Below are 15,803 nucleotides of genomic sequence, written 5' to 3'. Positions count from 1 at the left end.
CTTCGCTGCCTCATCACAAAGGCCCTGAAGCCCAGCTCCCCACACTTTGTTCCAACGGCTCTCCTGGGTGACACGTGACCTTCATGTGGACAAATCTGCATCTTCCTTCCGTTTCCTCACTCTTCTTAAACTTCATATTTAACTCCACAAACACCTACTAAGTGCCTCTGGGAGATGCAAACATACTCTGGGGCTGGTCTTGACCGGGAAGAACCCCCCCAGCGCAGGTGGGAGACAGATGCAGATACCGAGAGCGAGCCCTCTCTCCCTCGGCGTCCTCCCCTACCTGCCTCCTGCTTCCACAGGTGCCCCCACTGCATTTTCTCTCTGTTGTACTTTGTGCTCAAAGAGTTTAACTCGGATAATTTCATTTCTTTCTTTCTTTTTTTTTTTTTTTTTGACTGCACCACGTGACTTGCGGCATCTTAGTTTCCCGACTAGGGATGGAACCCGTGCCCCCCTGCAGTAGAAGCTCGGAGTCCTAACCCCTGGACTGGCAGGGAATTCCTGATGACTTCATTTCTTAACTCTATGCCCCCCTAACCTAAGTGCCACATTTCTACCTTTTACGGGAGACTAGCCTGCCCTTAGATTCTCCACCATGACCTCAGTTCAGAAGGACCCAGACACACCTCCTTCCAGGACACTGGAAACCACGCTTCCTTCTCACCTTCTCTCTTTTACAGCCCTGACACCCAGCCTACAGCCAAGCCCCCCTACTTCAAGGTCCCCTTGAAACACACCCTGCTTTCACCCTCGGTTCCCCTGCAGCCCCCGGGCTGGCCCTCAACTGCCCCCTGGTGACTCCAAACTCGCCCTGCATGCCCACCCTGCCCACAGCCCTCTTTGCTTCTCCAGCTTCATGCGGGTAAAGTCACCGTCCCCCGTCGCTGTTCCCTTGTGTCCACCACGCCACTCAGTAGCGGTGACACATTTATGGTCTCATTCACTGGGGGTGCCCCTACCAGGCCGTCCACCCCGAGACAGCAGGATCTCATCCACGGTGCCTGGCAGAGTACCTGACCCCACTCTGCTCTCTTCTCTCAATTTTTTTCTCAAAATGTCCTACTGAGAGACTGTTTCACATGCTCGACTTGAGTTAGTAGGAAGATTACCAGTGTTTGCCTTGCTTCACCATAAATTACGAAAAACACACCTTGATTTCTCCTGCATCTTTCTCACAGCTCCTAGCAAAACACTAGGCACTTAAAAATGGCAGAATAGTCCCGTGAGCCTGAACACAAACCTCACTTAATGCACGAGAAAAAAAACAAAACAGGTGATTAGATTTGCGTCTGCATGTGCCCCCTGCCACCAAACCAGAAAACGCATGGTCTGTTCCTGCTTGACTGCAGGACAGCGGTGAGATGGAGAGGAAGCAAGAGGACAGGACGCGGTGAAGAGCAGCGGGGACCAATGGTCACCGTGACGAGGCTTCCTCTCCCCCTCTGTCCTCCAACCAAAGTTCCTTCAAGGACCAGTGGTCCTCTGTAGAGCTCAAACCCACTAAAGAGAAGACCTAGTCGGCCACTGGGTCTGGATGTGTCAGAGGGCAAGAGGAGGTCTAACAAGCGTGCAAGTGGGTGCGGGAGACACACTCAGTTATCCCCTGACTCTGGGCAGTCACCATAAATTAATCCCAAATCCAGTCCATTTCACTCTAGCAACTTCCGCCACTGTTGCCTGGTTAGCCGTTATTTGCTATACCCCTCCCAGCAGGAATGGTTATTATTTGACACAGACACAAGTGATGTCACCCACCCATCTGTCCTCAGCAGACATTGCTAATCCATCATATACTCTTTCCGGTGAAGCCCAGATAAAGCCTCAGGATCCCTTAACCCAGTACTACAGGCAAGAACTAGCAGTCCCCCGGAAGTGAAGTATCAGATGAAACCTGTCAGTTTTCAGTTATCAGACACAGAATGTTCCCTTCCTTTAGGGCAGTTCTCAAACTTTAGCACGCAGAGGAACCCTCTGCAGAGCTTCTTAATATACAGATTCCTAGGTTCCATTCCCAGAGAGACTAATTCAGGGGTGGGGGGGAGGGAGAGGGGAAGGAACGAATGTGCATTTCCTACCAGCCCCAGGGATGCTGTTGCTCTGAGGACCACCCTTTGAGCAGCCCTGCTCAAGGGCAGCAAATCACAACAGCGTTATAATTCAAGAGCATTTTTCAAGCCCCGACATGTACCCAGAATTGCGCTGCATGCATGGGATGGCCAAATGGAGTTTTATTCATGGTGTTCAGGCCCTAGGGAACACCCACGTCTGGGGGCAGCTTCCCCTGGGGGTGGGGGGGGGCAGGGAGAGGGAAGGGGAGGCAGGAACTGCTCTCACAGCATTCCTGCATCTGCACTCACTGAGGCCACAGCTGACAGCCGGCAGTCATGGGGAGCCAACAGCAGGTGGCCGAGCCCCTGACCAAATCTGCCCATTACTCACAATTTTTGTCCCCTGGGGCTTAGGTGCCCCCATGGCTGGCGTCAGGAGCTGTTTGGCCACGGCCTCCCGCTGGGTTAGGTTCGAGGCACTCAGGGCCGTGCGGCTGCCATCCTCGTTGATGACCATGGAGGCTCCTGGGTGCACACTGGGGCCGTTGATGACCGCCTGCCTCAGTTCCTGAACGTTCCAGGGGGTGACTGGCTGAGGGTAGGTCAGCTTTGTGGCAAACACCTGGAAACAAGGAGTGGATGTGAAAATTCAGGGTGGGCAGAAAGGTTACATGGACCCCCAGATCCAACTCAACAGGCTGTGTTACTTTTTCCCTAAGATGCAAAGGTACTCTCTGAGCCAAGAAGGTCGTCCTTCAGCAAGTAAAGCAGCATCCTCCCTGTCTTTTCCACATCTTTCCAGACCCGCTCCCTTAAGGAAAGAGATTGGGTCTCCTTTTCTAGCAGAGTCTGCTCGAAGAGAGTAATCTGAATGTTGCAGTTTACACAGAATTTTTTTTAACCCATTTAAAAATTTCACCATTTCCTGGTCTGCCAATAACACTCATTTAGTCCCAAAAGAGAGAAAATAGCATGGAACGCTAGCTTGAGAGAGACAGCAGATACTCACCCTCAAGTACCATTTTCTCCCGCCAACACTTCCCCCACGCCTCCAGCAGCCATCTCTAATTGAAGGTGGCCCATGCCCTGAGCCCAGACATGCCATTCAAATCTCTTTACTTGCCCTGAGATGAAACTGATTTGGTCTCCTGATACATGAGAAAACTCAGTGCTCCATTTGACACACCGGACCTGCACCACACTCCAAGAAAAATGAATTCCCTGGTTAAGCGAGTTCTGAGCTACTGAATATTAAAACCCTTTGATGCTTCAGAAGGCACATATAAGTACATGGGCAACTCTGAGAAGTCCCAGGTAAAGGAACGTGCTAAATGCTGGCCAGGTCTCGACGTGAGTGGCTCTGTGTGAGAGGCCCTCCCCGCCCCGTGGCCCACTCCACTTCTGCCAATGCACTGACCACTGCCTGACAGAGTGTACATGTACAGACTGGGCCCGACTTAGGATTTTGGGGGCTTTACGATGGTGCAAAAGCAACACGTGTTCAGTAGAAATTGTATTCCCCATTTTGAACTTAGGTCTCTTCCTGGGCTACTGACACGTTGTATGACACTCTCCTGAAGCAGGGCGGGGCAGCAGGCCGCAGCTGGCAGTCAGCCCCGTGATCACGAGGGTGAATAACCCACACACTCAGAGCCATCCTGCTGTTCACTTTCAGGACAGTATTCAGTAACTTAACAAGGGACATTCCACACTTTATTGAACATTATAAAATAGGCTTTGCATTAGATGATTTTGCCCAACTGTAGGCTAACGTAAGTGTTCTGAGCACATTTAAGGTAGGTTAGACCTAAGCTATGCTGTTCAGTAGGTTAGGTCCGTTAAATGCATTTTCGACCCATGGCATTTTCAACTTACGATGGGGTTTACAGGGATATAACCCCATCATAAGTTGAGGAAGATCTATACTTGTGTATCTGTTGATACGTCTCCACTGCTGTAATGTAAGCCTCACGGGGGACATGCTAAGTCTGGTTCCCTGCTGGGTCTCTAGCTTACTTCCCAGACTTTGCCTCCTCTGCTTCTGTTAACACCTGTCCACAACGCTAGATGAGAAGGGCGTGCCACAAGGAACCAAGAGGCAGTTCACACACTCTGCTCCTCGCGGCTATCCTGTGAGTAATACCCCAGGCCACCATGGCCCTGAGGCTTGGGGCAGGCTGGAGATAGGCAGAGGGGGAAATTCAGAGTCCCTCCATTACCAAATGAACCCGGATCCAAGAAAGAGAGGACCTTTGAAGGTGGAAAAAGGAGCAACACTAAAGGTCCCTCCCACAGCCGGGGACCCTGGAGGCACCATGAGGCCAAAGCCAAAAGGGGCAGCCCCTGCCCTCTGTCCAAAGAGACCAACGAACAGGTCTCCTTCCAGGGCCTCGGCCTCAGGAACTTCCCAATGCCTTTCCCTGCCACCTGACCCAGCTTCCAGATGCAAAGATCCCTGGGTTCCCAGGAGGCCATGGGCACCGGACTGGGCGTTCTCTGACTCTTGTCCCCTCCCACAAGAGCCCTTGCCCAGGAAGCCCATGTGTGCCCGAGGGAGGAGGCGGCAGCAGGTGGGAGTCCATCGGAACACTTGAGCTCTGCTCTCTGCTGCTCACCAGTCCTCCCAGGAGAGCGGCAGGGGGACCGTGCACAAGGAAGTGAGCCTCTCCGTGGAGGGAATTAAACCATCTTCTATTACTGACATCAAGGCCCATTAAGGAGGAAGCCGATTAAGGGGCCGCTGCTAATGAGCACCACAGCTTGTCGTGGTGGGGAATGAGAAAAGGAGGCTGGCTCCTTGAGGAAACACTAATGGGTGGATGGGGCAAACCGCCTACCCCTGCAGATCTGGGAGGATGGGCGATGCCTGCTCTCTGGGGCTCCTCCGCGGCCTGACTCCTGATGCCGGCAAGTACACGGGACGGAGACACCCCCCCCTTCCCTCCCCCTCATCTCTGTCATGTATTCAATCTCACTAGGAAGGCTTAAAGATTAGGCCAAGACAGGCAGGAAGAAGCTAGGCGGGAGGGATGTGCACCCTGCCGTCTGCTTCCTGGTGGCCCGGGAGGTGAGTCTTCCTGGTGGGTAGAGGGTATTTGGAGACCAGGCAGGGATTGAGAGCAACGCTACCCCGTGGCCTCAGGGTCCCCTCCGAACAGCTCGTCCGGGAAGAGGCAGAGGCTGTCCCCACCCAAGCCACTGCAGTCGGCCACGTGCCTTCTCCCCAGCCCTCCTCGCCACTCCCATCGCCACCTAACAGCACATACCATGGGAATTCCAATTTCATTGGTGTTGATGTACATGTCCGGGCAGATGACTGAGCGGGCTGCATAGTCTACTCGCTTTCCCATCATGTGCTTCCGGAATAAACCATCCTTCTTCTCCAGGATCTTTATGGGGGAAAAAGTCCACAGAAAGCATTAAAAAAAAAAAAAAAAATCAAATATGTTTATCATTTTCTTCCTTCAAGACAAACATGTTTACTATTTAGCCCCTTTGGCTAGCAATGGGGATCCAACTCACTGCTCACCTGTCTAATGCCAGGGTACTTCTCCATCATTAATTTGTCCATCTCACTATCAAACACAATATTGACGTGGCTCTGAAGGCGAATCCAAATGTTGTAAAGTTTGTCTGTGAGGGACTGGCCTGGAAGTAGACTCAGAAAGGACCGGTCCATAGCGATCGAAGGGTCTTTTTCCTGGCCAAGACACAACCAAGAAAACAGGCGTGACGGAAGAACCTCAAAAAGGCCAGGCCTGGTTCCATTTTTCTTTCTTACTAGAGCTCTGACAAATGATGAGCTCTGGAGTTTGCCTTTATGTCTTTTGAACTTGACAGATCAGTGGCAAAAGTAGTCCTAAATCTCTCTTGTCCACATGCATCAACAAAACATCAGCCCCACTACCTATTTACCAGCCCGTCTCTTTCTGGGAGTAAAATGAACTCAAATTTCTAAGAAGTCTCCTGCCTTTCCTTTTAAATTGACACACAATTATTATCTCACAGTTTCTGAGAGTCAGAAATCTGGGCACAGTTTAACTGGGTTCTCTGCTTCAGAGTCTCCCCCAGGCCACAATAAAGGAGTCAGCCAGGGCTAGGGTCTCATCTGAAGGTTCAACTGGGGGAGGACCCACTTCTAAGCTGACACGGCTGTTGGCAGCATTCAGTTCCTTGAGGACTGCTGGACCAAGGGCCTCAGTTTCTAGTTGGCTGTTGGCCAGAAGCCACCTTCAATTATTTGCTGCATGGGCTTCTCCAACATGGTAGCTTATTCCCTCAAAGTATGCAGGCCAAGAAGGTAATGGATGTATCTGCTAGCAGCAGCTGAAGTCCCTTGGTATCTAATTCTTAAGGCAACGCTAGAAATTCTTCCCATGTCAATACTCTTCTTATGTAGCTCTGTTATCCTGCGAGATAACTGATTCTCGTATGGAGTTTCAGCTTTATTTATGGTTTTGGAAAAACTTAATCCAAAGCACTCATAAAGATGCAGGTGAAGTAATTTCTTAAAAGGAAAAGTGCTTGCCTTATGATTTCCTGCGCCATCAACTGAGATAAAGGCTATGTCAAGTTACTGGCTGATCTCCAGGCCTCAGTGAAATATTTAACCAATCCTTTCAATATTTCTGTCCCTGGCTCTGCCTCTTCCTCTTCTCCCACACCCGCCCAGGTGACAGGCCTCAAGGCAGTAAACGGCCCTAGAGCACCACCTACTGACACTGTCTGGTCTCATGGGGCTGGGTACGGCACAGGAGAGAGACACATGGTCCTTTGTCCCAGGGAGGGTCAGATGAGAGAAGAAAGCTGCCAGCACTGAGGAGGGAAAGCGGAGGGTGGGGAAGACCCAGTAAATGAGGATGTCTTGGAACCCATTAGTGATAAAGTGGGCTTGTCCTCAATCCTGAGGAACAGCAGGGTCTTCTCAGTTACAGGGAGGACAGGCCTATTTTCTGTTCTGGCAGAAGGAGCCTCACAGGGAGAGATGGTCACCTACGTGATGACAGAGGCCCTGTCAGACTAACTCACTTCTTATGACGTCACCTGACTCAGGGCCATGTGACTACTTGTGAAATGAGTGAGACCCTGTCTCACCTTGTATATTCTCGGTGCCTGGAGCGGCGCTAGCCCACCCACACAAGGCATTCACGATTCGTGAGAGGGCCGCCATGGGAATGGGATGTTGGGCGCAAGCGTGGGAAGAAACCACACACCCTGTTAATCAGATGGCAGGAGGGCACTGGGACTTCAGGTAGCAAACGGACCTCAGGAATCACAGAGGACACTGTTCATTTCTGCAGAGATTTAGCTTTTTCTCTTGGACAAAAGGCTGCCCTAGTTTCAAGGGATGTCAACGCAAAATCCTTAGCCCTGGTCACTGGAGCCAGCCATCCTAAGGCCTTACCTCTGAAACTGAACTAGGACCTGCAGATGGCAGATTTCTCTAATACTGAGGATTTTTAAAAGCACATTTGCCCCAGCAGATCAGAAAACTTAAGCAAAACCAAAGAAACCCCAAGCAGAAGGGCCGAGTAACCCAGAGCATGGGCGTCCGGGACAGACAGTGGCGCCACCTGGCGACAGGCCTGTCCCAGCAGAGGAAGGGAGCCTGGAAGCCCTGACTATCTACTCAAGGCTGAGAGGGTCCTTCCCATTTGCATCCAGAGAGCATCTTAGAGATGGGAAGGATGTCAGTGATCTCAGCAAACTTCCTGAGCGCCTGACTCATCTTTTTTTTTTTTTTTTTTTTTGCGGTATGCGGGCCTCTCACTGTTGTGGCCTCTCCCGTTGTGGAGCACAGGCTCCGGACGCGCAGGCTCAGCGGCCATGGCTCACGGGCCCAGCCGCTCCGCGGCATGTGGGATCTTCCCGGACCGGGGCACGAACCCATGTCCCCTGCATCGGCAGGCGGACTCTCAACCACTGCGCCACCAGGGAAGCCCCTGACTCATCTTCATACCCACCGAGGACCTGGCCCACTGAAGGGGCTCGGGAAATGTCTGCTGAAACAGAAATTCAGCTCCACCGTTTACTGGAGAGGAAGCTGAGGCCCCAAATCTGACAGTCCTATTCTGGGAAATTCCTACAAATGACAACACTGCCTTCCTGACCCCAGTGCTGGAGACCTTCCTGAGCCAAAACCGGAGCTGGGTGGCATGGGCTCTGGTACCATAACGCAGGAGGGACATTCTTAGAGCTGAGGGCAGCAGACTGGTCTTTCTAGAGCTGCCAGGGAGAGCAGGCGGCCCAGAACACACCACATATAAAATCCCACCCCAGACCACACGCGTTTTATAGTGGAGACAAGACCAAGAAGTTAAAGCAACTCAACCAAGGTCACCCCGGGCGTGATCGCTGGGGCCACGCTCAGACCCATGCTTTCCCCCAGACCTCGCCTGGTCCTCCCAAACCCACGGCTCACACACAGCTGTAGAGAACTGCTAACAGGCATCTCCCAGGACCCAGAGCGTAGGGAGTCAGAACTACGACATCAGCTCCCCTGACCTCATCTGCGGCGGGTGCTGCCACCTCTCTTGGCAGCTCCTGTTCTTGGGCCATCAAGGCCAGAAGCTTTCGGATCAGAACCACATCCTTCATGACAGCCTGCAGGTTCACCGTCTGGCCGTTGGTGAACATCTGGTCCCCGAGGCGGCTGACGGGGCGATACCTGTAGGAGGACGCATGGCATCGGTGGGTGCGCAGCATGAAGGGCGTGTTCCTCAGCCTCTCACCCACCCCTACTTCACCACCACACTCAGAAAGAAACCCACATTCTTCCTGCACTCAGGAAGAATGGAAAGGAAAATGCTCCTACCACCTGCCACCTGGGAGTGGAACAGATGCGCTAGTTCTCAGTGCCCGTGACCCTTCCATCATCCTCTCCCAGAGGTCATTATTCAATTGTCCCAGAAGCCTTTGTCAGGTGAAATAAAGCCAACGAAAGGGCATTACCTTGAGGGCGGCACCACCAAGAAATCCAGAAAGAACATACTGGGATTGAATCCGGACTCCACGCCAACATCTTCCAGTCCCAGAAAAAGGTAATTCAGAAAGAATCCTGTGTTTGAAATAAACCAAAAGGATCATTTAAATCTATATGTAAGAGCATGGAAGGATGACCACGGAAATTTTACTGAGTGGAAAAAAAAAAATCCCAGAATGTAGGACAATATGTAGAGTAAGATCACACTTGTCTTTATAAAAACTAATGAGCAAAAAAACAGTCTCTGGGTGCTGTGAGCCTACACACAGGGGAGATGATGGGTTTAAAGACGGGTGCTACAGGGATGACAGTGCTTAGCCCAGGGGCTGCGATGGACAAGGATGGGAAACAAAAACTTTCACGTGCTTCGGGTTACGTTCCTGGATCATTAGACTCACGCGCACGCGTGCACACGACACACTTATTACTTTGGTATTTATAAGAAAATGTATTTGAAATAAACAAACAAAAATCAAATCAAAAAATAGTTAGTCTTCTTAAGATGGGTGGGATGGGGGGGTAGGTCCAAGAGGGAGGGGATATATGTACACATATAGCTGTTTCAATTCATTGTACAGCAGAAACTAACACAACATTGTAAAGCAACTATACCCCAATTAAAAAAATAATAACAACAAAAAGAAACAAAATAAAAAACCCTCCACGTAGATGCTACCAAGATCGTCTATGGATCAAAGCTGTGTTTCAGGTGTCTGGTAACCCAAAAAAAAGCTACAGAGAGAATGAATAGGACATGTCAGGGCCAACAACACTCATACTAACTTGAGTGCTATCTTTTTTCTGACATCACTTATCCCCTTAGCAAGATTTTCATTTTTAAGTGCTTGCCATTACACAGCAGCTACATTCAGTGTTCCAGAACACACTCTCAGAGGGTGGGTGATATGTGGGCTTTGCTTATAAATTCAAAGACTAATGGAAGACTTTCCTACTTGTAGGGAATTAAAATGTATGAGAATCCTAATTTAATAAAAACAGAGTTCATTTTTTTGATTCACAGAAGGAATTCCCATAGAAACCTTAAAAAAAAAAAAAACCAACTTTTATTTATGGGCATTTAAAATAAAGTGAGTCACACTGAACCTTCGAGACACATGTCAAACTGTATTAGGCGATGCCCACCTGCAGCTGTCATTTAATGACCAGGCTCAGTTACAGTCACTGTCAAGTTCATGCCTTCCCCACACTATAAGGCATCAACAACAATGTACCCTGAAGCCTGCCCCAAATCTACTGTTCGATTTCAGGAGAGAGCCACAAGAATCACAATTGTGAAAGCATAAAAATAAAAAGGCAGGGTAAATGAGTCCAGGAAAGCAAAGGGCTATTTCTTTAGGCTGGTACAGCACCTTCATTATTCCAAAGAGCCGTGAGATGTTCTTGAGCGCTGGTGGGTGTCAAGTATCCTCGTTTTCCCATCTGAGCTTCCTCAATTCCTGGAGCCGAAGAGGGGAATCAGAGCACAGTAAGTTAATTACAGGCACTCCCTCCTTAATGGGATTTATCAAGTCTTTTCCCCACCCTGCCAAGCCTGCAATCTAACCACAAAAATCAATCTCTAGGACAGCATACTCTCTGCTCTGAATTTTTTCCCCTTTAATCTAATTTCTAAAGTAATGAAAACCATATAACTAGTGTATGAAATCTAAAAAAGTAGAGCCAAAGGGGAAAAAAAATCACCCACGATTTCATCACGTTAACACGATTACCACTTTTATATATTCTTTTCTGGTCCTTTGGTTTATACAGTTTTAGATCATTATAATCTCAGGTGTGGATTTATTTTGTACTACTTTGTTCATTTACTGTCATCTTGTGAGCATTTCTGCATGTTGCCCTATAGCTTTTGCCCTATAGTCTCACCATCATTTTTTTTTTTTTTAACCCAGACTGAAACCTAGTCCTTTGTCTCTATTTTGTCTATTTTCCCAAGAGATGTCACTGTTCCAGAAAATAACTTAAATACCCTTGGAGTGGAGGTAGTCTCTCTCTTCCTACTGGGATGTCTTCTTGGCTCCTTTCCCAAACTTGGCATTGAGACCGAGACCCAAGAACACGAGCACAGTGCCCACCCACGGCATGGGGCTGATGGGGTTGGCGAAGAGGATAACAGAGGCCAAAATGGTGAAGAACTTTCGAGTTGTGGTGATCATGGAGCAGGTCAGGGGACCAAAATACACAACTGTCATGAAGATGAAGCTCTGGCCCAGGGCACTAGTCAGGCCAATCACCATCATCTTTAATGGCTGCATGATATCCCTCGGAAAGGATGTTTCCCGAGTGACTGAACCACACTGCGATAGTTGGATATCTGAGTTGATCCCAATCTTTTTACTACTATAAGTTACACTGTGATAAATAGCTTTATGCACATGGCTTTTACCAGAAAGCTTCACAGCAGAATTATGGATAAATGAGGATGAATATTTTTATGGGTAAACGTATATTCAATTTCTTCTTACAAATATCTTGCTGGTGCGTAAGAAGTAGTTTCATTTTGGTCTCTCAGATTAAGCAAGATCACTCTGGGATAATGTTTATCAGCTATACCCAGAGTAAGACAGAAAAATCACACTTGGGGCTGCCATTCAGGAGGTGTGGCCCCAAGCACTGAGATGATTAACAAAGATAAGTAAGTAATGTGACAGTCTAGGTTCAAAACTATCAACTTCTTTTGGAATACATTCACTGAAATTAAATATTGCTTGGGAATTCCCTGGAGGTCCAGTGGTTAGGACTCCGCACTCTCACTGCTGAGGGCCCAGGTTCGATCCCTGGTCAGGGAACTAAGATCCCACAACCTGCACAGGGTGGCCAAAAAAATTTTTTTTAATTGCTCAGTATTCTTTTTTTATGTACTTATCAGGGCAGGAACTGTGACTTGTCTGTGTTCCTAACACCTAACAGTATCTAGGACCCAGCAGATACTTAATTTTCACTGGCTTGAATATACATGTTCGAAATATCGTAAGATAAACTGTATTTAAAAAACCCTACTCTTCTGCTTTTTTCCACGTTTGTAAAATCCAGCTTCATTCCACCTCCAATTCTCTACTTGGTTTCTTTACCAACTGCAGAAGACACGTCACTGAAAGTTTTTAGAGAAATCTGTAACTTGGAGAACAATTAATAGATGTACCATAATTTAATTACTCTCCATTAAGAGGCACTGAAGTCATTTCCAATTTTAAACGACTTAATACTGTGGGCATGCCTAATTCTTAGGATAAAATCATTAAAGTGGAATTGCTAGGTCAAGAGTTTACACGTCTAAAATTTTGATTCCTATAAAAGCAAAACATTTCAACTCATTAATGCAACTGAAGGAAATGTGGGGAATGCAATGAAGAGAGGCTCTGACCTTCAGGGATAAAGCACAGAGTTAGAAAGCTATGTGCGTTCAGTCGAGAGAAAAGACCCCATTAACCTAAAGAACCATTTTGCAGGCACTTTTTTTTTTTTTTTAAGATTATGAATGCTTATTTTTTTATTTTATTTTTTTGCTGTACGCGGGCCTCTCACTGTTGTGGCCTCTCCCGTTGGCGGAGCACAGGCTCCGGACGCGCAGGCTCAGCGGCCATGGCTCACGGGCCCAGCCTTTGCGCAGCATGTGGGATCTTCCCGGACCGGGGCGCGAACCCGTGTCCCCCGCATCGGTAGGCGGACTCTCAACCACTGCGCCACCAGGGAAGCCCTTGCGGGCACTTCTGGGAAGAACCCCGCTCTTACTAAACTGGCTTGATGAGCTGAGGAAGATGAGCTGCATCTGGCAGTGCTCTCCAGCTCCTGACCCAGAGCTGCCAGTGCAGGAAGTGACCCCACCAGTTCAGTCACAGACTAAAGCAGACTGGCGTTGTTCCCTCATTGGGTTGGAGTCAGAAGAGACCTGTGGGATGCCACCTCCTCACACGGACCGCACCCTTCCTAACGGGACACTTTTGCAGCCTGCAAAAAATGAAATCTGCCTCGATGGGACCTCAGAACGGCCCTAATGTGTGTTTCGTTTAGCTCTAAGAGCTGCCATGTCAAAAACAAATGTCGGGAAGTCAAATAACTTGGGGAAGACAAGATCACAGTGGGTGGAGTACCCGGCTTTAAGAATTCTCATTTGAAAATGCTATCATCTTGGGGCTTGAGGAACACTCTGGAGTGAACGTGTATTTCACAAGCTTATGGCGCCCCTCATGGGATCACCAGTGCGTGGAGATCACTGAGGCACAGGCCTCGCTGCTTGGCCCCCTTCGATACCAGGAACGTGGCCAGACCCCTGTCTTAATGCTCACCTGCCTCCACATCACCTCCCCCTGGGGTTACTGACCTGCGTCACCCACAGCCTCCCCCAAGAGCACAGGCCACAAGGTCAGGTCTCCACTTTGGCACTGGACTTGGCCAGAGGCTGGGTCCTGGGCACGAGGCTGAGCGCCCAACAGGTAAATGTCTGCTAAATACTAAAAACCCAATCCAAAAACTATCGAAGACTAGGGCTCACTTGTTCCTAATGCACAGAATTTTGGGTGGCACGATCATATTCTCATAGCTGCAGTGAAGATTACTTCAAAGAATGGATTTGACAAAGGCTACCTAACTTTTAGATATTTGCCCCAAAGAAACAGGTATCCTCTAGATTTCTGACCATCTTTGTTCTCAATCTGTGAACATTTTCTAAGGTGCCCTAAGGGCTAGAGCAGCAGTTTCCAACCTTAAAAATTAGTTTAAGGGCTATATATAGTGTAGAAAAATCCGCCCTCGTGGTTTACGGTAACCATTGAACAGGCTTTCTCAATGCATTGTGGTATACTGGATTGGATCCTGGAACATAAAAAGGGCATTACTGGATAAACTGGTGAAATTCAGATAAAGTCTGTAGTTCAGTTAATAGTGACCAATGTTAATTTCTTAGTTTTGACAAACGCACCATGGTCATCTAAGATGTTACGTTAGGGCAAACTGAGTAAAGAGTACACAGTAACTCTCTGTACCATGTCTGCAACCCTTCTATATGTCTAAAATTAGTCTAAAGTAGAAGGTTTATTTAAAAAGTAATAATAGGGCTTCCCTGGTGGCGCAGTGGTTGAGAGTCCGCCTGCTGATGCAAGGGACACGGGTTCGTGCCCCGGTCCGGGAAGATCCCACATGCTGCGGAGCGGCTGGGCCCGTGAGCCATGGACGCTGAGCCTGCGCGTCTGGAGCCTGTGCTCCACAGCGGGAGAGGCCACAACAGTGAGAGGCCCGCGTACCGCAAAAAAAAAAGTAATAATAAACACATTTGCTATTGCTATGGTCTCAATGTTTGTATTCCCTCAAGTTTCATGTGTTGAAATCCTAACCCCCCAAATGGTGGTGTGTTAGGAGGTCGGACCTTTGGGAGGTGATTAGGTCATGAACGTGGAACTCTCGTGACTGGGACTGGTGCCCTTATGAAAAGACCCCAGCAGAGCTCCCCTGCCTCTCTCCACCATGTGAGGTTACAGGGTGTAGTTGGCTGTCATTGAGGAAGTGGGCCCTCACCAGACACCGAATGTGCCAGCACCACAACCCTGGACTTCCCAGCCTCCAGAACTGTGAGAAATACACGTCTGTTGTTTATAAACACCACTGGTTTATGGTACTTTTGTTACAGCGGCCCAAATGGGCAAGGCAGTTACTCCAGGCCTTGCCACAGTCCTCGATGCAAAAGACAGATCATGCAACTCCAGGAAGAGAACTTACTTCCTTGCCTACTCTGTGTTCTTGAACTCTGGAATAAGGTTTAGAAACAATATGCTACTGACTTTCGCACATGAAATTTCCTCAACTCTGGGCAAGAAGTTCTGTCGCTGCCACTACATAGAGTTGGAAACCCAAGGTCCAAGAAGCAACCTTCTCTAAGCCCCTCAGAATAAGCAGCAGAGTGAGGTGTCCATCACAGGTGATGCTTTTCCCGCCCTGGCACATTGACTGTATAACAAAAAACAAACGGTCAATATCTACAGAGCACGTAAGACGTAGCAGGCACTGGTCTCAGTACTTCAAACGGAACACCTTATTCAACCTTCACTTCAAAAGAAAACACAAAAAGCATCTTTAAACAAACTTACAACTACAAAAATGAAAAAGCAGGAGTACCAAGTCTCTCAAGTTTCTTCCCAGGTACCCCCAAGGGCAGAGCAGAGCTACTCCAGGGATCTGACAGGACAGTCAGAAGCAGCCTGCAGGAGGCGCTAACATTCTCTGGCTGCTCACAGCTTTTCTTTAAAATTCACCTACACTTTACTTCAAAATAAATCCACACTTGTTTGACAACAAAATGGCGTGAAATATTTGCCAGGTAAATATCTTAACTTCTTCCTCAAAAATCTTTCAAAAAACCAACCACCTGTGGCAAGAGGTGCGTCATTCAGCCTGTGAGGAGCTGCCTCGCCCTGCAGCCCAGCCGTCAGCTCTGCGCGAGAGGCCGGGGCTGGGAGCTCGCCAGGATGCCCACTGGCCCTAGGGCCTGGACACCTACCATCTGCTGGCCCACCACAAACGCGCAGCTGAGAAACACGTGGTGTGGAGGACCAGGGATCCCCAAGGCTCGGGACACGTCTGATGGTCACACGTGAAAGACATGCCGAGGGCCTCCTGGGGCCCGGCCTGCTTACCCGGGGGCTCAGTGTCCTTCTGGTCAGCTTTCCTGTGCACCATGGCCGGATACGTGATTGTCAGTTTGCTGTTGTGCTCCTTTCGGACAACTGACCGCCCGGTTCTGGACATGAGGACAGTTT

General features: G+C 49.0%; 1 protein-coding gene and 1 non-coding gene across 3 annotated transcripts in view; one reads left to right on the top strand and one right to left on the bottom strand.

Annotated features, from left to right (window-relative positions):
- The window catches only part of POLR1A (RNA polymerase I subunit A), a 76,674-nt gene that overhangs the window by 48,482 nt on the left and 12,389 nt on the right, over window positions 1-15,803 (bottom strand). For both annotated transcript variants that reach the window (XM_067704485.1, XM_067704486.1), the window contains exons 6-12: window positions 15,681-15,784; window positions 10,407-10,493; window positions 9,006-9,111; window positions 8,559-8,721; window positions 5,584-5,754; window positions 5,321-5,443; window positions 2,446-2,676 (exon numbers count right to left, since the gene is read on the bottom strand). In XM_067704485.1, coding sequence (XP_067560586.1) covers window positions 2,446-2,676; window positions 5,321-5,443; window positions 5,584-5,754; window positions 8,559-8,721; window positions 9,006-9,111; window positions 10,407-10,493; window positions 15,681-15,784 — 985 coding nt within the window. The remainder of the gene's footprint in view (window positions 1-2,445; window positions 2,677-5,320; window positions 5,444-5,583; window positions 5,755-8,558; window positions 8,722-9,005; window positions 9,112-10,406; window positions 10,494-15,680; window positions 15,785-15,803) is intronic.
- On the top strand, window positions 11,771-11,843 carry TRNAE-CUC (transfer RNA glutamic acid (anticodon CUC)). Its single transcript has one exon. It is a non-coding gene; the product is annotated as a tRNA-Glu (tRNA).

This window comes from Pseudorca crassidens, chromosome 14 (genome assembly GCF_039906515.1).
Source record: "Pseudorca crassidens isolate mPseCra1 chromosome 14, mPseCra1.hap1, whole genome shotgun sequence".
Lineage (NCBI taxonomy): Eukaryota > Metazoa > Chordata > Mammalia > Artiodactyla > Delphinidae > Pseudorca > Pseudorca crassidens.
Note: the sequence above shows the minus strand (reverse complement) of the source record. Positions and strands in the feature narration are given on the sequence as shown.